This window comes from Pseudorasbora parva, chromosome 19 (genome assembly GCF_024679245.1).
Source record: "Pseudorasbora parva isolate DD20220531a chromosome 19, ASM2467924v1, whole genome shotgun sequence".
Lineage (NCBI taxonomy): Eukaryota > Metazoa > Chordata > Actinopteri > Cypriniformes > Gobionidae > Pseudorasbora > Pseudorasbora parva.
Genome location: NC_090190.1, coordinates 4320758 through 4344106, shown reverse-complemented (window position 1 = coordinate 4344106; position 23349 = coordinate 4320758). Strand labels below are relative to the sequence as shown.

Below are 23349 nucleotides of genomic sequence, written 5' to 3'. Positions count from 1 at the left end.
ATATATATATATATATATAAAATAGTGCTGCCAAACCTATTAATCTTGATTAATCACAATATATATATATATATATATATATATATATATATATATATATATATATATATATATATATATATATATATATATATATATATATATATATATTAATAATATAATATATATCAATATATATATATTATGTTTAATTAGTATTGAACAACACTGATATTTGTTATTCTTTCATGTGTCACAATTGAAGTCGGGAAAGAAAAAAACAAGCAGACGTTTACATATTACTGATTTAACAAAAGGGATTGCCCTGCATTATAAGCTAAATTGTTGTTTTGGTTATAAATACATGTTATTCTTGGTTCAAATGTATGTTTTTGAGTCCATGAACAATGGATCTGGTTTACAAGCATCACATAATTTAAGTTTTTTTTGTAATTTTCAGAGTTACTGACAATCTGTTCTTTACACACTCACCAAGTAGAAGTAATTCGTTAAGAGTGACAACAGTTGAATGTTCAGTATTGTTTAATACAGTATTTCTTCATTTTCGTCATGGCTGTCATGATTAAATTTGAAGTTCATGTTATCACAAGTATTAATCTCAAAATATTTGTATTGTAACTGATTGTTTTAAGAGTAAATTACTATTTCTTAAATAAAATTCTTGTTTTCACAAACTATCATTTGAATCGTGTAATAATGTACTGGACTGTTGTATGTTATTATAACCAAGTTTATGAAAGTATTTTAAAACTTTGTTTCTTTGGTTATAAAAAGATTCCTGATTAATCTTGCTTAAGCGAATAGTAGTTTGAGTAGTAAAAAGATTTAAGAAAAGAGCTGTTTATAATTTGGCATTACATTTTAGTCATAATTCCACGCTTACGGAATTTCAGTTTTTTATTTTATTTTACAATATCATGCTTTTCCGGATGATGGCGCCAACTAACCGATTTACAACCAAATGGCTAGGGCTTTCGGAATCGACTCTCGCTTTTCAATGCTTCGGGATCGATTCTTTTTGGAATCGATTCCCAGCCCTACAAATCGCGTAAAGAGTTGACCAATATTGCGGTGGATCATTGATATGTTGCCAAATCAACACTGATATACATTTAAATGAATGAAAGTATCATTCATCCTTTTATATTTATTATAAAGACATGGTTTTCGTTTTTACGAGAATAACCTAACACAATACAATTACTCAAAAGACAGCTGCGCGTGAACAGCAGTTTAAAAGTGCGCGTTACTGCGCGAGGAACATCAGATATTCCAACTGTCGACAACAACAAACGACATTCTCACTAACATATTTAATCACAAATTAAGATATATTTCTGAGTATTTTTCTACATATCTGGCGTCGTAATGAGTGTGATACTTGGTGGGTTGTTGAGTTGTTTTGTTTTTGTGTAGATGTGTTTACTAGTTAAGCAGGTTAAGTTTGATTTTCGAGTAATATTGTTTTGTACAGAGTCATCATTCAACATTGAGGACATTATAAAGACACCAAAAAGCCCAGGTAGGCTATGGCATTAATCACTGACGAGCTATTATATCCATTATTTTCTAGTACATCTTATTTTAAATAATATGACAAATTAAATATAATCCCACTAAACTGACGAGTTTGTGTTTGTTTCGTTACTTCTCCCAGTTTGTCCCATAGAGAAGGCCTAACCCATAAACCAAATCTTTAATGTTTGTCCACTCAATGACTTAATGCCTTTTGTATTTCTTACATAACAGTTGGTATTGTTTTTATAGTGAGGCGAACAGAACCGAAACCAGCGGGGCTGTTGATCAAACTCAGGAATCTGCAACAAGGTCAATTGCCAATGGCCGATTTTGACTAAATCAACACGTTTTAAAAAGCAAAAACACTAACACCCATATTGATTTCAGCCAAGAAAGGCCTTGAAGATGAGGTGAAGGAAACCATACTCTTAAGATGTGCTAGGAAGGAGGAGGAAGACACCTGTATGTATACTTGCATTAACATTAATTATGGGGAATGAATATGAATTATACATTACTATTCATTTAAATGAGTAAAACTGTATTTTTTCTTATAGTAACTGCTGAAGCCTTACAGTTGGAGGGAACATTGAATGAAAAGGAAGGTGTTCATCTAAAATCAAATACTGAGACATTTGCATTTATATACTGTAGAATCACACAAAAATGATTTACTATACATGAAAGCACCAATAAATTACATTTAAGCCTTGTTATCAGATACATTTACAGTGTTAACACATTATTTTCATACAGAGTTAAAAAGATCTCTGCAGCTCAAATGTGAGGACATCCAGCTTGAGGCACAAAGGTAGATATCTAAATAACACTCATGGGTATTTAAACTCTGAATTACTGCACATCATATTGAGGCTGCTCACGTGTATAACACAACATGAGTCACATAAACACTGAGCTTTGGTCTTGTACAGGGTGTGTATTCACTCGATACCTTATACAATGCTATTAAAAATAGGCTGACGTTGAGAAAGAACAGAATTTGTTACTTCTTCATGTTCACACAAATGTTTAAGAGATGTTCTAACTTTTAAAGTCTAACTCTGTAGGCAGCTTGAGCAGAACCATCAGAAAGAGGAACTGGTAAAGCAGTACAGCTTTCAGATCCAGGAGACGAAACTAAAGCACAGAAAGATTCGGTATGACTCACTGTTTATAACAGCGAATGGAAACTCCTAGCATTTGCTATCTTTTTAGATATCAGAATTAGATATGAGATGATGTCACAACTTCTTAGAATTAGCATACTAGGACTGTCATAGTATCATACAAGTATTGCCAGAACATTTCTTGTAATGTCTATTTTATTTATAATGTCTAATTCTTAATGAAATGCTGAAACTTCAGCAGCACAAGCCATTATTGATGGTGACAATATTAACAATGGTAAAATATAATATCCAACTAATTTTAACCCAATTTATCTTTAGAATGAAGTTTGAGAATCAGCTTCAGCAGTTAATCGAGCAGCATAAAAACCTGTCTACTGTCTTTGTAAGTGCTCTAATAGAATGAAGATTAACAAATAAAAACAACTAAGCTTTTTTAACTTGTAAAATGAAAGCTACTTTGTTTATTACAGATTGGAAGCATTTGATAATAGCTTTTATGGGTTATTTTATTTTCCAGACTCCACAAAGACTTCCAGCAGAAATCCAGTCTGCAGAGTACACCACTGAGCAGCTGCTGAAGGCTGGTATGTTTTGATCACTGTGTTCCATTGCTTAAGTTTTACAGGCCTCTCCAGTGTGACCAAGTGTGTAGCTGTATGTTCAATGTGACATTGAAGTCAAATTAATCCAGCCATTTTTTCCGAAATGACTCATTTGGCCCGTCCACAAGGCACAATAGCATACACAGTAGTGGCCGAAAGTGACGTCTGGAGGGGATATTTGTTTTTAATGACCCTACAAGTTCCCAACAATCCAAATATTAGGAAACTATGTTATGTTCTTTTAAATACAAAGGAAGATCAAAACACTAAACTTGGTTATGGTATTTACCTGCCAAAAAAGGTCAAACGACAGCTACCTTTTAGTATGCAACAAAAATCCATAGAAAAACTAAAAGCTAGGGATGCACGATATATCTCCATTGGCCAATATACAGTCACTACAAAATGATTCAGACACCAGATATATTTTTTTACTAGTGGGTGCAGGACACTTTACTTAATTTATGTATGTGAGGAGAGCAAAATAAAGTTAACTGTGACATATTGTACCCCAAAATTCTTCATACAGTGACGAAAAAAAGTGGGAACAAAATGATTCGACACTTTGACCTAAGCATGTTTTGCTTCAGTGTTTTCTCTTATATTTGCTAATGTGACCTTTGACACCACAGAATGAACTAAATGAAGCATTGGTTGAGCTAAATTAGTATTATCTAATTGAGTACTTAAATCTAACAGTTGATTGTAATCCATTACAAGATGAATTTGTTCTGACACATTTTAACTCTGAGTTCTTGTCATATTGTATTACCATTTTCTAAACTATAACGAATAAACTGTGATGATGTGAGAAATGTTGAGACATTTTTTGGTTTGACTGTATGTAGAAAATGAGACATTTCAGATGCACACTGGTCTAATGGTATTAAATAGCTTGAAATATGATTGGCATCACTTCAAAAAGGAAAATACAGTGCAGCGCAAGTCTGTCATATAGGCTACATAAAATGATAACACTACTGTAAAAGAATGTTGTGAATTCTTTGTACGCCATGTTTTATAGGGAAGAGTGCATCCACACCTTTATTACTAGCACAGTCATGTTCGCTTGTGCATTCGCCGCATTTTAAAGCATGCTGCATAAACAGTAATATTCTGCTGGTTCTCTCTTGTTTTAGCATGTTAATAATTTCTTTATATGCCACCCTGGCCACAAATTATGTCTGTAGAATTGCATTATCACAAATAAGACTATTCCCATTCTTTGAACAAAGGAAGAAAATATAAATGTTCACATCACTTTTCACCACTACTGCATTAGCATACTTCTCTGACTATCGTGCTGAATAAAGATATTATAAGGCCACAAACAGGTCTTAGATTAAGTCTGGATCAGACCATAGTTCAATTTCAACATTTAAGTAGCTTTAATAAGCCGTAAAAAAACACATTACTGATGCATCTTGAGACAAAACAATGGCACTGACATATTTTAAGATTTTAAGTTGCTTTCAGTTAAAACAGCTCAAACTTGCATTTTAGTCTGGGACTAGCTTAAGCCTTGTCTGTGAAACCAGAGTTATGGTATTCTGAATTTAGCTGGTCTCTCTCTCTTTTTTTTAAAACATCCTAAGGTTAGATGACTTGCAAAGATAGGATTGCACAGTAACCTCATACACGCGTGTCCTCAAGACCTAAAACTGAGCTCTCAACATCCTTAAACAAGAGACCAACATCATCCTCAGAGTAATCTGATACTTTCCTCTGTGTGTGTGTGTGTGTGTGTGTCTATCCTTACAGAGCAACAGAAGCTGGAGCAGTTGACCAAGCTGCTGGACGGGTTAAGCCACACCCAGAATGCAGAGATGCACATGGACACTTGTGAAAATGCACCATGAATATCACACACATTTCGCAAACTTGAGTTGAGTCCCTACTGTATTCCAACAAATGCTAATTTTACAGCAGATGGAGAAGTTAGAGAAGCGTTTTTTTCCGTTGTTCTATTCTGCTATTTTAACTTGTGTTATGCCAGCAAAAAAAGGAACAAATTCTGATATAAACCTCAATCAAATCATACCCGTACCTAGAATATAAATGTTTCTAAACCATTTATTCAGAATTTATAAGACACAATAAAAAAGTTTGTAAACAAGCCTAAATTCCCCAAGATTTGCATTTACGTATATACATAAACTGTATTGATGACACTATTAAACTCCCCAATCAGATATTCCTCATTAAATCAACATCCAGTTTCCATAAATCAGTCCTATGACACATCCAGCAGGGCACTCTGGGAATTCTTTGGTGTTCAGTAATACCATTCTGTCTTAATTTAATTTTGCATTGACAAAATACAGGCCAAAGCCCAGTCCTGAGAACATCTTTATCAACCTAATATTTTACAGCTCCTGAAAACACTGTTAGTGCAGGAATGTACATGTGTAGATGGTCTGCAACTATTATACTGCAAATTCTGGATGCCGGTGTAATAACATTCATTCCCCCATCACTTTCTCAGCTTTCAATCCACTTCCTTGACAGCAGGTTGTTTAAATAGAGGGAGAAAAGTAATGAACAAACCTCCTTTCATTTTCATACATATCCCTTACTTTCCAGTCATCTTTGACATTTTCAGTTTCAGTGTTCTTTGCCTTCAAAAGCAAAAGCGCCGTCTGTCGTCTACCAAACATCTCCAGTTTCCTTTATGCCTGTGGTCCATTGGCACAATCACCACCAAAGCATAATTTCAGCATGACGTGTCCCGGGGCGCTTGTGTGGTGTACTTTTAACGAGGGTGTGTTCTAGTGCCTTCAGAATAGCATATCTCAGCTTCTGCCCTGACACGTTAATGTCCTTTGCCAGAGCTGAAAATGCCATATGCTTCACAAGGAACTAAAAAGGTCCAGAGGAAAAAGCCTCTTGTTCAAACCCTCCGTTGGCCTGATTAGTGTTTCTCTATTCTGTAGGGATGGTGTGATTGCTGTTGAGGTATGCCGAAGCCTTATAAGGGCAAAATGAATCATCTGTGGGCTCAGATTGGCACAGAGCGAGGAATATTCCTCATGCTGCAGCAAGACTCCTCATATTTGAGCTTGTGCTATTTTTGTGGTGTTTATATGAGATCCATGGACCATTAAGGTTACTAGTCATTTAGCAGACGCTTTTATCTGAAGCGACTTAATTGCTTCTCTGTGTCTGTTCACAGCAGTATTGGGGATGTTTGGTACAATTTTTTAGTACAGTTTCAGGTTCTCTTTATAGTTCTCTGTGAGGAACATTGGCCCCTTCCTCCATGTTTTGTTATCCCAGGTTATTCCCCATCTGTTGAAGTAGAGTGACAGATATGTAAGTGAAACATACCACAAATAGTACAAGAGATTCTGTGATAGTCTATTCCATTTATTTCTATCATGAATGAAAACATAAATAGATGAGAAGCAGCATGTCATGGGATATAACAACACTGAATTGTTAATGTTGAAATGTAAAGAGATTTGTGCATATTCAGAGTTTGTAAAGGCAAATAATAAATTAACAACTTAAAAGGGAAAGATAATTTGTCAATAAATATAACTAGACATTAAATGCTACATTAAATGCTTTGCTTAAGCCGGGGACACACTTAACAACTAGCTCAAACAGCTCATCAAAGGCCCGATCAGACAGAACAATGTCTGAGCGTTTCTCAGGTTTAAAAACGCAAGGCACACCACACTCCTTTTTTTTGGTTGACGTTATTTAATTTAGAAAAGAGCAGTGCGCTGTTTTTTTTGTTGTTGTAATATTGCTAGGCAACCCCCAAATCAGCTGTCCTGTCAGTCTTATCAAGGTAACTGTCACCACAATGGAAGGCCCGCCTCTCCATTCATTCGATTGAACAATGGAAAAAAAGTTTACTTAATTTATGTAAAAGAATTCAGAGTTTCAGAGCGATGTGCTCAGAGCGCTCCTACAAAAACGCAAGGCCACAGCAGAGTGGCCGCAAAGCACCTGGGGCGCATAAATAGCATGCAAAATCCACACTGCCAATAGAAAAACATTTTTAAAAGGCACCTCTAACTGCAAAAACCGGGTTCTGTGTGATCAGGGCCTAAGACTGAACTGAACACACTATATGATTTTAAATGCTGACTGTGAACACAGATTAAATGCAACTGGCACAGATCTGGCGTGTTAGGGCATTATCAGTCGTTAGTATCAAATTGCATTCATAATTGGCCTTACAATCATTTAGTGTGTCCCCGGCATTAGAAATTATATATTTCACAAAATACATTACAAATATTGCACAAGAATCTCATGCGATTGATGTAATAAGACTTTGCGCTGCCTTCTCTACATTTCCCTGCTCCCAGCAACACTCTTCTTGATTACGAAAAAGTACCTCAAAGCGACTGTAGACTTTCTTTTCTTTGCGCATGCTTTCTATTCTCTTCAGTAGATTGTCCCTCTCCTGTGGGTTGACTGGAGCTCGGCCGAACCGATTCCGGCTTTGGATGGACGAATTGGAAACAACATCTTCCTTGCTTTCCTCGCTTTTCCCAGACTCTTCGTTCTGCTGTCTATTCTTCTGGCTATTTGCTGAGATTTGCTCTAGGATCACCTTGGTATCATCCCTGAGGTTGCTGCTGAATATTACATTTGAGGTAGAGGACTGGTAGCGTGATTGGGTTGGTTTTGCATTGGGTTTGTTGGTCTCTACTGTGGTCAAAGATGATATGGATTCGGTGGGTTTCTCTTTGCCTGAGGCCTCCTCTTGCACCTCAGGGACTGTTTTCATTGATTTGTCCTCTTGAGAGTGGGACACTGCTGAGTGCTTCTTTTCTCCTTTTGGCCCAAGGAGACCCTTCAATCTCTGCGTTTGTTTCTTGAGGAAGTCAAGGGCCTTTGTATCTTTGCCATCAGAGCTCCCAAGGTTTAGGGAGCTCAGGCTTTCTTTGGACTCTGTGCGGGAAATGCCCGATGAGCTGAGGCTACGGGACTTCTTAAGCTCAGTCTTTTCAGCATCTGTCGCATCCGTGAGAATCTCCTCACCGCATGAGATCCGACGATGATGTGAGGACTGAGAGCTTTTGAATGGTTTTAAGAACTTGGGTGAAGGGAAAGGCCGAAGTGACTTAGTTGGTTCCTTAGCAGGCTCTTTCTTTGCCACATCAGCTGTGCTCTCAGTCTGAGTTTGGCTTTTCGTGTATGGCTTGTCCACACAGACTTCAGTGGGTTTTGGATTTGATTTGAATGTCAGGTGCTGTGGTACAGGATCTGTTAGTGTAAATGATGGTTCTTGTGCCTTTACAGTGGACTCCTCTGAAGTAACATGCACATTTGGAACTTTTATTGCTGAATCGGCGAGGTCTGGCTTTTTCATGGCTGCTTCTTGAGTTTTAGTACCCAAATCTAACTCTAACTTTGAGGCCTTTCTCTTTTCTTGCAGATCTTTGAAGTACTGAAGTCGACTTGCTGGATCATTCATGTTTAGGGAAGAAGTTGTTTTCTGAGATGTCGAAGGCTCTGTCGGCTTTGTAACTTTGCTTTCCTGAGGTTCAGGGTTGTCAGGTTTCTCAATTTCTTTGACGGGCTCCTCTTTGGCATCTCTGATCGTAGTCAGGTCCCCTGTTGATGAGTTTTGAACATCTTTTTCATCTGCTTTTTTATGCTTATTCCAATCAAATGGCTCTCTTGACAGCGATCTCCTCTTCTCGAGAATCTCTGCCACAATGGATGAGTATCGAATAGGCTCGCTCTCTTCTTTTTCCTCTTGTAACTCCCCACCAGACTTAGTTTGCGAGGAACTGTGTTGCTCCAGTTTCGAGGAGCTGAAGATTAAAGAAGACCGTAGTCTTGAGCTCCTTTGCAGCATTGGGTTAATTCGACTTCGGAAGGACTCATGCTTGGTAATGCTGATTTCCCTTGATTCCCCCTCCTTCTCATTGTCTGTTGAAGATGCTAGTGATGAAGCTGAAACTGCTGGCTTTAATGTGTCAGAACTAATGGGACCCAGGTCAGGGATAATATCTTTTCCCTTATTCCTATCTTGAATGATGGGTTTACCAAAACGTGGTCGCAAGTCAAGATTTGGCTTATTTGGGATATTGGGACGCTCTCTATTGTTAAAATGAAGGCCTGGTCCCTCTGAGCCATAAAGTCTGCTGTCAGGTTGTTGATGTGGCTCATCAAAAGCATCTGGACCCATGGGCTGATGCAGTCCCTCCTCTCCAGTATCTTCACAAGTGCTGAGATAAGAGTTGATTCTCCAGCTACGCAACCCCTGCTTCACACTGGGGTCCTGGGACTGCCTTACCTGCTCTCCAGAGGAGAACAAGTGCTTTTGGTCTGGAGGATGTGGTTGAGTCGGCGAACTCTGACAGGCGTATGAGTGGCCCGCAGCAGGCCTCTTGTGGCTTTGTGGACCGTAGCGTCCCCCTCCTGCATTATATTGCTTTTCTGAATCACTTTTGAGGTCATCAGAGGATAAAACATTCACATTTCCTGGTGCTTCAAGTTCAGGGGGATATCCAGAATCAGACTGTTGATCTGTCTGATACATGCCGTAGTTAAGGCGGTCATATGGCCCGCGTTCAGAATCATGTCCCATGCCCTCGCTCTGATAGTAATGTTGTTCTCGCTGGTAATGCGATTCCTTCTCCTCCAAGTTGTTCATAACACGCTGTTTCATGTATTGCCGGGAGGAGGAGTAGGTCTCGCGGGTTCCCTCTGCATAGCTATGCCTCTTAAAGGCGTTCATTTCCAGCTGCTGGGAGGCCATCATTGAGCGTCCTTGATCCAAGAATGACTGTTGCATCCTGAACTGCTGTGATGCATATTTTGTGACCTGCATAGGACCTGCACCTGGTTCAATCGTATGGCGGAACGGGTCTTCCCTCCGAAAAGGTAGTATAGATTCAAGACGATCCCCAAATGGGTAACCAGTCAGTTCAGGCTGGCGATGATATCCTCTGGGATTCCTTTGTGACTGAGTCCTTTTTATGCCAAACTGGTTGCCGAGGTAACTATCTTGTGGCATGGGTACAAGGGCATTTTCAACAACAAGAGGCTGAGACTGAGCAAACAAAATACGAAACTCCTCATCAAAAGTGGCAACTAGTTCTCCAAGGAACAAATGGGCGATGCAGCGGTGGATCTTCTCAAACGACCACATAAAGCTGGAAAAAAGGAAAGAAACATTTAGAACGCCACATACGTGCCCATACAATAGAGAGAGAAAAAAATCGTATCTGCATTCAAATGTCACTAAGCTCACCTATAGTTTCCACTGATCACTGCTCTGCAGTCTGTCAGAAGAAAGCGGTCCATCACTTGACCTTTAAATGATTTCCCTGAGCGGCAGAAATAGGTAATGCCTGCTACTGTCCGTACCCGCATCATCTGAAACCAGTAAAGTCACCATTAAGCCTGTGTTTTCATAAAATTTTAATTAAAACATAGGCTAGTTGAGATCAGTTAAACTTACATGGATCATATCCAGGTTAACTTTACAGCTTGCCACCATGTTAACAAAATGATGGGCATTTTGTTCATCCAGCAGAATATAAACGGGCACATGACGTGCTGTCGCATCCAGAAGATCAGAAAATATATCAATATCGGTGAAAATATCCATCACTACTGCAATGACCTGTTAGAAAGAGGAGAAAAATGTAAATAGCAATCACCCCGAGCTGTCCATTGAGTTGACGATTGCACTTATTTTAGTAAACTTTACTTTGATACTGAAGAAAAAAATCTTTAAATGCATAGCTTTTTCTTAAAGAACCAACTGATGTCTAATGTCCAGTCTGATGTCCTCTGATTAAACATGACATGCATGCCTTATTTTAGGGTCCTTGCTACATATGTTACATGTACTTACCATATTAATTACAGTAAATTGTAAAATAATATTACTCAATACTTAAATATATAATTGCACTGTAACAAGGACACCTTAAAATAAAGTGTAACCCATAGAATTATGGCACAAAATTTGTGATTTATGTTTTCAAAAGGTGCACTCAGTCATTTTTGCTTATGTTGCACTTACCAAAATCATGGCACGGTCATAACAAAGTCAGCACTGATGTTACGTCAAACAAATTTTTGAATTTACTGAAGCTATTGCAAAACAAAGTAATCGCAGCCTGCCATTATTATTTTTGAGCATAACCAACATAAAATCAGTATGGTTATAGTCTTCATTTAATACAAGTGTTCATCATTTTTAACACATGAGTGAAAAATAATTAGTGCACCTTTTAGGCATTTGTATGTTAATTTATTTATATTCTTGATTCTAGCCTTACGTCATTTATAAATCTGAAAGCACTAACCTGATGAGCATTTTTGATGAGTCGCCGTGCATGCTCCTTAATGCTGGACAGTTCGGGGTCAGCAGGGTTCACCAACATTGTGACCTCTGTGGGCCCCACAAAACAATGTTGCTGCAGAGGCCAGCCAAGGTCCAGTCCCGGTGCATCCAAGTCAGAATGCAGTGGCCAGTAGGTGTCAGAAGACCCATCCTCCTCTATTTCTCGATATGGCAGTTCTGGTACATTTCCAGCACTCTGTGGCGACCGCACAGTGCTTTTAATGTGCTCAATCTCTGACCTTGATAAAAAGTCAAATACATTAGCACTCTGTAAAAAGCCGTAGTAGCCCTCAATGTCCTCCTCCACCAGGGCATCAATAGCCATGCGATACTCTTCCCGGTAATGCGGTCGCAAATAATTGGGATCCAGGGGGTTGTCTCCCAGTGAAGAACTCTGGGAGCGGTGGGCCATGATGGAGCAGGGAAAAAACCTAAGAAACAAAAATGTTTCAGTAAATAAGCATGTGGAATAATCTAATCAGAGCATCTGGAAACTATTATATTTCTAGACTATTCTAACCAATATTAGTTATTGCATAATGTTTACATTTTTAGCACAGACATATATGCAAAGTCTGCCTACTACCAGGAAATAACACTTATAATTTACCATATGCACTACAGCCCTATTCGGACAGGACTAGTTTTCCAATGGCATTAGAGAAATTCCTTTTTCACAGACGTACTTTGTGATTTTAATCCCGTCTGAATCTGCCTCGTCAGTGTTTTCTCACACAACCTCTGTAAAAATTCCAGGGCAAATTACCTACTGTTTTTTGGCAAACTCAATGGTCCTATGAGAAATGTAATCCCGTCTTATCCATATTTTTGTGATTGCTGATGTTGTATTATTCTAACGCTTCTCATGTGTTTTTGATCTACAGTTTGCACACCATTCTTCAGCATGCTTTATTTTGTTTCAATATGGACAAAAAAATAACACGTACAATCAATAAATAGAGCCAACTCGCGAAAACTGCAAAGACATAATAATATCAGTGCCAGAATAAAATGTGTGTCTACATTTCTTATGCAGGTTAATTATAAACAGCCCCTGCTATTAACTCAGGACGTTTACTTAAATACACTGCAAACCCAAATAAGTTGAGGCAATCAGTTGCTTCACATTTTTTAAGTTAAGAAATGTACAGTTTAAGTAAGCAGAACTTGCAGAATTTACTTTTTAATTGCTCTGAACTTGAAATATTTGAGTAAGCTAATTCATACATTTAACTTAAAAATATCTTGTAATTCACATTTTTAATACATAGAATCTTGACTAGCTTTTAACTAGCTAATTCAATAAATGCTACCTTGCTAATTGGTTACACAATACTTTGGTTGCATTAGCATAGCATAGCATTTGCTGAATGAGGACAGCAATATAAAATGTATCTGTTCTCAAACTAAGCGAATGCTCCACTCGTCACAAAGATGAAAACCCTACAAAAACCAACATAATAGAAACTCTTGTAAACTAGCATAGCAAAACATTAAAACACTGATAAATCTCCTATTTAATATTAATCTTGCACACACAAAAACAATATAACACTTAATTTTGGCATTTACAGTCCCTTTTGAGTGTCATGGCAAAGCACCAGTTTTGGGTAAATTCAAGTTATTCTAAAAATTAAAAGAAACAAGTTCATAAAATTCAAAACAATGAAACAAGTCCGATGACTTAAAACGTCTTTTGAGAGCTCAAAGAAGAAAAAGAAAGTTCTAAATACTCATAAAAGTTCATTTGTTTGAACTAATTTGTATAATTTGAGTTGGTGCTAATCTAATTATTTTTGAGAGTTAGAGTTTACAGTGTAGGGTTTTTATAGTAAATAAAAATTATATTAACAAATAATAAAAGACGTTATACACAAGCAGAGCACACAACTTTCTGTAATGCCCACGACTAAAAAAAACCACACATTCTCACCTCTGTATATAAACAGAGATGTTAGTCCCATCCCAATCGGTACATGAAACCACACAGACGTCGAGTGATTAGAATTGTAACTCAAATGTCGTTTAGAAAACTAGTCCCGTCCGAGTAGGGCTTAGCATACAACAGGTAGCACAAATTCTGCATGCCAAGCCAATATTACTTGTTGTACAACACAGATCATGAATCAGTCAAAGGACTAGCAGTGTATTATGAAATATTTTTGCAACCAAAAAAAAAAAAAGAATGTGCAACTGCATGTTAGTTTAGATAGACCTGCCGAAAAACTTGACTGGTTGTGTACATATGGAATTCCTATCTGTTCTGGGGCCTTCCAGACAATGACCCCTAAGCAAGATTAGGCTCCAGTGTGAAGGTTTTTGAAGGTTGCGGTACATTTGTTTGTATTTTAGACATCACCAAGGAAACGTGTCGGCCTGTTGGCGAGTGACTCATTGTGGGCAAGAGGGGAAGCGAAAAGACATCAACAGAAAAGGAAAAAACTGAAGACACATGTGACTGAATCAAAGAAGGGAGTGTTTTGCTGATGCTCTTGTGAAAGAGACTTGCTGCGTTAACTATCCCAGTAGAGTCAGACTTTGAGCAGGTCATAAATTAACCAAGACATGTTGTGGCTAATTCATAGCATGTCTATTATATATTGTAAACTCCCATATGTACAAGATATTCTTAAAATATGCTAACAGGAATGTTATGTGATGCCAAAAAAAGATTGCATCTACTCATGACCAGCCTTGATTATTGTGCTGTCAGCATGTTTCTTGGGTGTCTGAGTCGACACCCAGACCAGTAAATCGTGTTGGAGTGGATTCACCCCCACTGAACTCCTTCACTTAATTTTGAACTATCATTATAATGACTGACCGATAATAATAGTTTTGCAAATGTATGTACTTGAGATGTTATGAAATTGCACTGAGCAAGCGCAGAGAAACTTTATACATGTGGGTCTAGACCGCAAGTCCCAACAGTCAGACCAACAGTCAGATATGATTCAGTTTTACTTTTTGAGAAGATTGATGTGTTTTGCATGTCTGCTTGCATACATTGCTCTTGCTAATCGATTCTATTTATTCAAAACAGAACTGGAAATTACATAGGCAGAAGAATTGTTACATTCTTGGGATATCCTTAAAGGGATAGTTCACCCAAAAAGGGAAATTATGTCATTATTTACTCGCCCTCATGTTGTTCCAAACCTGTATGAGTTTCTTTCTTCTACGGGACACAAAAGAAGATAGGGGTGGATAAACAATGACAGAATTTTCATTTTTGGGTGAACTATCCCTTTAACAACAGACTGACATAACAGTCAGTGTTTTTCAATTATATTCAGCAAGCAGAGATTTTTGCATTACCAAATATTTTTCATATGAACCCCGTTTTATGAAGATTGTAATATTCGGCAAATTGTGAAATTTTGTTATATTTACACCTGGAAAACATTGAGCATATGATATTTCAAACTATTTATTTGGTCATCCCGATTCAGTATCATTGTAGTTATTGACTGAGATTTTTTTCAAATGTCTTATTGATATCAGCCAATGTTGTTTAATTGATTATTTTCACATTTAGATTACCTTTGCCATTATCTAATTCTCACTTAGTTAATCTTTATAAACACTAATAATTGAATAACAATGTTGCATGCAATATTTAGCTAAACTCAAAGTGAATATTATTTTTCATACTGTGCAGTCTTTTAGTGATTTTAGCGTTTTATTTGAATTGAATTTTAGTAATTTATCAGTTATTGGACATAATTATTGATTTATTGGTATTAGCCATAATATTGGTGCATTCCCAATCCTAAAATGCTCTTCACAATCACTTTACAACATCCAGTTTTCACTCAATATTTCCTTTGATAGTCCATTGTATTATTTTTTACATACTGCATACTTTTGTCCATTAACATGTTTGAGATATTTTCATCTCTCAGCCCATGGAAATTTCCTCAAAACATTTCTTCCCCTGAAAACATCCTAGAATTATTATTATGTAAGTTACTTTCTGTCAGATTTAGTCTGCCGGTTATCAATTACTAACAACACCCTCTTAGTAAAGAGCTTCATGTTTCAACAAGTTCAAAATTAAGTGTCATATCATAACTCAAGCGCTCAACCATGTGAAGGAAACAGATAGAAATGCACATGTCTATTCATGGTATGCTTTACCTGGGCCTCACCCATGAAAAGAATCAGTGCAAGCACAGATTGATAACTTAATATTTCGAGTTGTGCAATGTTTTAAGACAATGTGAGGAGATGACATTCTGAACCAATCCCTAGCCAAAGTCCTAGGACTTGATAACAAAGAACAATTCTGTGCACCCTCGACACTGAACCTTCACATTTCAAAGATCAACACTTGACTTACTCTATATATATATATATATATATATATATATATATATATATATATATATATATATATATATATATATATATATATATATATAAGCCTAGTAGTTTTAAGAACATTTACAGTGTAGTATAATGATCATGTCCACACACATATGTCAAAACTTCACTCCATCATCTCCAAAAACTACTGTTCAAACAAGTTATACAGTTGTTTAATGCTTACTACTTCAAATGGGCTTATATCGTTAACCATATCGAATATGTTACATAGAAGGACGTTTAAAAATAAAAAGTAACTTTTAAAGCAAGCTCGTAGAGTTTCCACACCAAGTTTGCACTGTCAACCCTCAACAGCTCGTCCACAGTTTATGACTCAACTGTTCCATAAAGTTGAGACTTTCGCGCTCGTAAGTTGAGACTTTCGCGCTCGTTCTTACCTTTTACGGTTTGCAGTCGCCGGTGAAGAAACTTTTTTCGGTCCCAAAAAAGTCGGCTATTTCACCCCCTGTTCAGCGAACGCGTCCGCGGTACGTTACATTCCTGGTGTCGGTGGAAACCCCACCCAATGCTATTCAGCTTGAAGGCGAAAAGCAGCCCTGGCGAAACCTGTTCGCGTTCGGCCGAGTCCTGCCCGCCTGAACGTCTCAGCGCCGTTAAGATAACACACGGGTCGGCTCGTAATGAACGACTCAACCCTTTCAGTTGTAAAACTCCTCCCAACCATCGCCGTCGTCAGCGCTCACCTTCAGCCACACAGCTACAGAAAAAAAACTGGCAACTAAAACGCAATGTAGAGAAACGTTTTCACAGCAGGCTTTGTTGGAGTTTGTCAATTTGCATAACCGGCGTTGAAACTAAAAAAATTGCCCCGCGGAGTTTCTCGAGCGCACTCCATGTCCCAGCTCTCCCTTCTCTTCCTCTTTCCACAGACAGACAGATGGTGGATTGTTGCTCATAGGACAAAGGCGCGCCCAGGTCATGATCACTGTTGAGTGTGTCTGTCTGTGTGTGTGTGTGTGTGTGTGTGTGTGTGTGTGTGTGTGTGTGTGTGTGTGTGTGTGTGTTAGTGTGAGTGAGTGTCTGCTCTGCTATAGAAGATGAATTATTCAGTCACAATGAATGTTTTAAAGCTCACATCAAAAGAAGTTTATGCACATGTAAACAGGGACTTAAACGAATACAATATTAAAAGTTAATGCAGGCTACTTTTACTAACGACAAATATCCATTAATTACCCTCTTTCTTTCTCTCTATACATATTTAGATTTTAGAGTGGATTATTAGGCTATATTTGAGTGCTGTCAAATCGATTATTTGCATCTAACAGTTAGATGCGATTAATCGATTTGACAGCACTCAAATATACACACACACACAATATAGATTCAATATAGATATATATATTGTGTGTGTGTGTGTGTATATATTACACACACACACACACACACACACACACACACATATATATATATATATATATATATATATATATATATATATATATATATATATATATATATATATATAATATGTATATGTTGCCTATTATTATATATTTGTGCTAGGCGATTAATCACAAACAAAATAAAAGTTTGTGTTTACATAACATAATGTACTGTGTATAATTATATAGCCTATATATAAATACACAGGCATAATGTATATTTTTTAGAAAATGTTATATATAAAATATTTCTATACAAGATAAATTATATAAATATATATAGCATACAGTATATACATGCAAATATGTGTATTTATACATACATAATAATTATACAGTACACACGTATTATGTAAACACAAACTTTTGTAAGATGTGATTAATCTATTTGACAGCACTAATATATTTTATTTAGAAGACTTTTATTCTTAAACACTGGTACAAATTCACACTGTGCACTTTATTCAATTGATCAAAGCGATTAAAAACTTATTTGCATTTAATATACTTTTTGACAAATGCTTTGTTTCGTATTTAATAGGTCTAATCTATTTTATATATTTATTTATAATGATAAAGATTTAATGAATGTTTCAAATCCTAAAGGAATCGCCCATTTGGAATGACCCACGTGTCAAACGTAAATGGTCAGGTTAGTATATTTTATCAGACCAAATAAGAATTAGTTATATAATTTGATCTGTAGTATCTCAGGAGCAATACATTAAGTACTTTATGAGGCCGTAATGATTGCTTTATTGCAGTTTGTATGCATGAGTAAGTGCACAAACCACATGCATGGCATGGACGTATGCATTTTGCAGGGGTGGAGAAAGTCTGGATTTTGCCCCACCCTGAAAAGGAAAAGCCTTAAACATGTCCTCATTCTGCCAGACTTTCACCCCGGTATGAGGAAGGTTTGTTCGAATTCTTTGAAGGGGATTTTACTGAATTATCTTTTGTGAGAACAAAAAAGTTTTGCATTCTCTTCCTCGGGTTTATAATTGAGTGATTTATTCTAAACGTTTATAATCTTGTCAGTGTGTGCCTGTATTTGGTTTAACCTAACAACCACTCAGGTAAGGGAGGGTGTGAGAAAGGGTGCGGCCCGCCGAAGAATGTGCCAGCGCAACTGAGAGACATTTACCACGCCTAGGACACGCTCATTCCTCTCACACACACACACACACACACAACCAGCATACTTAGGTACATAACCTTGCACTCCTTGACTTGAGGTCACACAAATCACATACCAAAAAAATCATTACATGTCCCACAAATATTCATTGCATGTAAATATTCCGTCGAACACTTTCTTACGCATTCAGTCGTATCAAAACATTCAGTTTTTCAGAACATACTGCTTTACTTTCCTGTGATATGTGTGATGAGTTTCTCAGCAGTGTACATTTAGGCCTAAAAAAATGTAATCATTTTTTTTTTTTTTTTACGCTGGAGGGTCTTTTATATAAAGACCAACTAAATTCTACCTCCCAGCTAAATTATTTTATTGTGATTAGCCAATCTAGAATATGTCGAAATATATTTTTTCAGCAAACTCTATCTTGTTTAATAACCTAAACAGGTTTTAGCATGCCAACATGATCAGCATCCATCTTCCGTTCAGGAGTGATCTTTAAAACAGGGCTCTGTTCTTCTTTGAAACAAGGTGTCCTTTGGCTTTCTGGCAGAGTCCCACCCACAATTCACCTCTCCTGCTGTAATATCACACCTGCGTATCATGTGACACAGGCAGCGCTCTGTCGCACTTAAACACACACTGATGCACATAAACAAACTTTCATTATTCAAAGCAGTTATAGTTTACATTCATGGTTTCACTAGGGTTTCTACTCACATTCAATTTTTTGGTAAGCCAAGTAATATTCACGGTGCCTATTCACGTTTACTGTATGTGTTTTTAATTATGGTTTGTGTGTGCTGGCACATTGCTGTTACATTACTGATAAGTGCAGGTGGTTTGTAACCTGTACAGTAGCATATTTTCACATTAAATGTCAAACCCCTGAAGCTACAGAGCCAATAGCAGTTTAATGCCTCATCTCCTCCTGTAATGATGTACACCTCGGGCTGTCGCATTGAATTGTGTTTTATTACCTCACACTCCAATCCACGTCTATCACACAACCCGAACACAAAGAACAACAATTCAGCCAAACCAGTCTCCTATCTTGATATGCAGCATGCGCCTAAATTCCAGACATGGGTAGACATCAAATTCAAGAGCATTAATGATTATGACAGGACACTTTTTATTATGCATTTTTAAGTGAGTGACTGTAAAATTTGTCAGTAGCCATTAGCCGTCATTACTGTCGTGTTTTTAAGAGAAACGGGCTGATTTTTGTAATTTGAGTGTCCCTGAAGTCACCCTAAAGAAAGATGTTGCAGACTCTGAACGTTGTACTATTATTCAACCCGTATAGCTAAGAGTTTCAACAGACTGACAGTTAAAAAAAGGCTACAAATAAATGTGATCTAGCCCTCATTCGAGGAGTTTTGCAGTTTAATTATTTCAGTCTACAGTAATGATCAAATCCATTATCATAATGACCCATCCACCTGCAGATATGTGATAAAACAAAATTCTAATGTAGTTTCGTCGTCATTAATAACATTAACATCATATAAGCACAAGATTGACTTCCCATACTTGTGAATCCTAAAAAAAAATTAATAACAGCGAAATATCTTGAACAAAACAAATGCAGTTTTTACCTGTGCACCTATTTTTTCCCATGTAATTTAAACATTATTATTATGAATAAACAGCATTTGAGAATTTTTCCCACTGATTTTAGTGGATTGATTTCTCAGAATTTATTTAATTTAATCTTGTCTATAATAGTTAAATTTGTGACTGTCAAATGTTTGTGTAAAATTATTTGAATGTTTGATGTTAAATGATCTGGCCTTTAATAACATTCTCAAAATGTTGGCACAATATTATTTAGACTTCGCATTTATTATAAAACATTTTAATTTTTCATTACTACTTGATTCAAAATGTTCAGAGAATGTTCCAAAGTAACGTTTCCATAACATTTGCATCTAAATTCTAAAATGGAACATTATTTTTTTTTCACTAATATTCGCAAAGAATTTTTAAACATTCCAAGAACATTCAGTGTTTTCATAGCTTAACGTCAATGTTATCAACACACAAAATATTTTTGTCCGCTGGGAATGACTGGTTATTAAAGGTGTTGTAAATAATTTTTATATAATCCATAAAATGATACCTTACAGATTTCACTAAAATTGCAGCCGTCTGTAACAGCCCAACACCGTTACAAAAACCAGCTCAGTTAAAAAGCTTATAGAGTCAAACTGCCTAACTAAAGGAAACACTGATCACCATAATGGTGATCAAACATTTCACATTTTCAATACAACATCCAAACCTTTGTTAGTTCTCAATAAGAGCTTGTGTAGACACAATCACAGACAAGGCTTAAGCTACTCCTAGACTAAAATGCATGTTTAAGCTGTTTTAACAGAAATAAACTTGCACTGATATATATTAAAATATGTCAGTTCCATTGTTTTTTCTTAAAGGGGGGGGTGAAACACTCAGTTTCAGTCAATCTCATGTCAATCTTGAGTACCTATAGAGTAGTATTGCATCCTTCATATCTCTGAAAAGTCTTTAGTTTTATTATATTTATAAAAGAAATATAGGCTGTACCAAGTCTTTCCGGAAAAAAACGAGCGGCTGGAGGCGTATCGAGTGGGCGGAGCTAAAGAATGACGAGCGCGGAGCTACTGCATGAGAGCTTCTGAAAGCTGACATCCTCAAGCGTGGAAAAGAAAACGTTACTCTAATAAATGGCTATCAATCAGATTCAACTAATACATATATGATCCAGAATCAGATCCGGAGGCTAAAATAAATAGAACAGGAGAAGCAACAACAGCATGACTTCCGTCTCTGTGGTATGGGCTGTATTTAGTGGCCTGTCAACACTTGTGTGTGTTTACTCGCAGTTTATGAGGACACGATTCGGTTTATGGACTATTGTATTCGACTAAACATTAGCAGTAGCAAGCAAAACGGTTTTGCACGTCAGACTAGTGTAACGTTATACATAAAACAGCAATGGAGTAACCGTTAGCGCATTTGAATGACGAAGCACGCTTTGTGAGAACGCTAGGTTTATGTTTGGGTGGTTTTACAATAAACAAACTGACACCTATATTGGTCAGCTAAACAAATGTATTTAAACACACACCATAGATCGCATGCTCCATTGATAAATTAACTAACGTTATACACGATCGTGTTGTTTACTGATGTTTACTCACGCGACGAGCCAACAGCACAGACATTTGAAGCAGTTTAACTCACCGCCTGTTTCCAAAGCACGACCGTGAACCTTTATCGCTGGGACCGCTCCGTCAAAAACACTTCTTTGGTATGATTTGGCGAAGTCCTGTGACAGCATTGACCGTGGAGATCCGCGATGTTGTGAAGCTTTCCGTAATTTCTGCGTTCAAATCGGTTCAAATGCAGCGCTGCCTTCCCGGAATGCTGTGCTGAAGCGTGGAAGTCGCTTGATGTCACCCATAGGAATAACATAAGTCTTCACGGACGAGTGGATCTCTCAGCTGAGCGAGTGTTTATGGGCGTGCATTTCCTCTCTCGCTCTAGTCACGCGTGCGCACCCTACCGGGAGAAGAGCCCGTACGGCCCATTCAAGGACCTTCCGCTCTGTTGGCGTTAAGCCGACCCATACTCGAAAAAAACTCTCCGAAACTTGTGAGAAACCGGAAGGAGTATTTTTAACACAGAAATACTCCATCAAACGTCCAACATTAGTTTTTGAAACTTTGTCTATGTTTAGGATGGGAATCCAAGTCTTTAACAGTGTAAAAAGCTCAGTATGCATGAAACAGCATTTCACCCCCCCCCCCCCCCCCATTTAAGATTCACACCAGTAATGTTTTTTTTTTCTAGAGCACATTTATAAAAGTTACATAAATGTAATTGAGCTAATGCCTAATCCTAGTTTAGCCTAAGCCCGCTTGTGAAACCAGGCCTTAATGTCTTCTTTTATCTTTAGTTGATTTCATCTCATGCTGTGTCTGAAGTCTTGTGTTTCTCTTTCCTTATTATCAAGTGTCTTCAGTGGTAATTTCTTTGCTATTTCCTGTTACTCGTTTTAAATGGCTGACTTTTAGGGAGTTAATTTTAATAATTCTAACTCTATTTGTTGAATTTAATTAATAATATTGCTTGTAATAGACGAGGTCTATAATACCTAGCATTCCCATTCATGTCTTGAAAGTACTTGATTTGTATTTTTCATATTTGCTCATTTTCTAAATATGAGTAAATTATGACAGCATTTTCTTTTTGAGGTAAACTATAATGTAACAAAAATGTCATCAGTAAAACATGCTTTCCCAAAGTCATTGTTCTAGTAAGCTTCACTTCTCAAACACAATACCCTTCCCCGCCACCGGACGTGCTTTTAATCTCCTGCTCTGTTCCGTTCGCAGTCATATGCAAATATCCTGCTGCCACAGTTTACCATTGGCATTCTGCACGAGCTGTATGGCCAGGAAAGTATGCATATACTCTATGCTGTCAAAGGTATTGGGACAACCGTCCAAATCATTGAATTCAGGTGTTCCAGTCACTTCCATGGCCACAGGTGTATAAATCAAGCACTAGGCATACAGACGCTTCTACAAACATTTGTGAAAGAATGGGTCGCTCTCAGGAGCTCAGTGAACTCAAGCGTGGTATCATGACCGGGTGCCACCTGTGCAATAAGTCCATTAATGAAATGTCCTCACTACTAAATATTCTAACTGTTAGTGGTATTATAGTGAAGTGGAAGCGATTGACAACAGTAACTCAGCCAAGAAGTGTTAAGGCACATAATATCACAGAGCGGGGTCAGCGTATGCTGAGGTACACACTGTGCATAAGTCGCCAACTTTCTGAAGAGTTAACAGCTACAGAC

The 23349-nt window shown here is 37.2% G+C and overlaps 2 protein-coding genes across 2 annotated transcripts; one reads left to right on the top strand and one right to left on the bottom strand.

The window, feature by feature from the left end:
* The first annotated feature begins 1059 nt into the window (after positions 1-1059).
* Positions 1060-5180, top strand: si:ch211-199g17.9 (uncharacterized protein LOC108180085 homolog). Its single transcript, XM_067425881.1, has 10 exons — positions 1060-1384; positions 1475-1522; positions 1768-1827; positions 1906-1980; positions 2076-2123; positions 2275-2329; positions 2586-2675; positions 2967-3030; positions 3166-3232; positions 5012-5180. Exons 1-10 carry the CDS (start codon positions 1369-1371, stop codon positions 5107-5109), a joined length of 621 nt encoding a protein of 206 aa, XP_067281982.1. The 5' UTR covers positions 1060-1368; the 3' UTR covers positions 5110-5180.
* A 125-nt stretch (positions 5181-5305) lies between these two features.
* Positions 5306-16853, bottom strand: fam83hb (family with sequence similarity 83 member Hb). Its single transcript, XM_067425880.1, has 6 exons — positions 16346-16853; positions 11542-12010; positions 10686-10850; positions 10476-10600; positions 7602-10377; positions 5306-6538 (listed from the first exon to the last, which is right to left on the bottom strand). The coding sequence occupies exons 2-6, from the start codon at positions 11989-11991 to the stop codon at positions 6518-6520; spliced, it is 3537 nt and encodes a 1178-aa protein (XP_067281981.1). The 5' UTR covers positions 11992-12010; positions 16346-16853; the 3' UTR covers positions 5306-6517.
* Positions 16854-23349: the final 6496 nt, after the last annotated feature.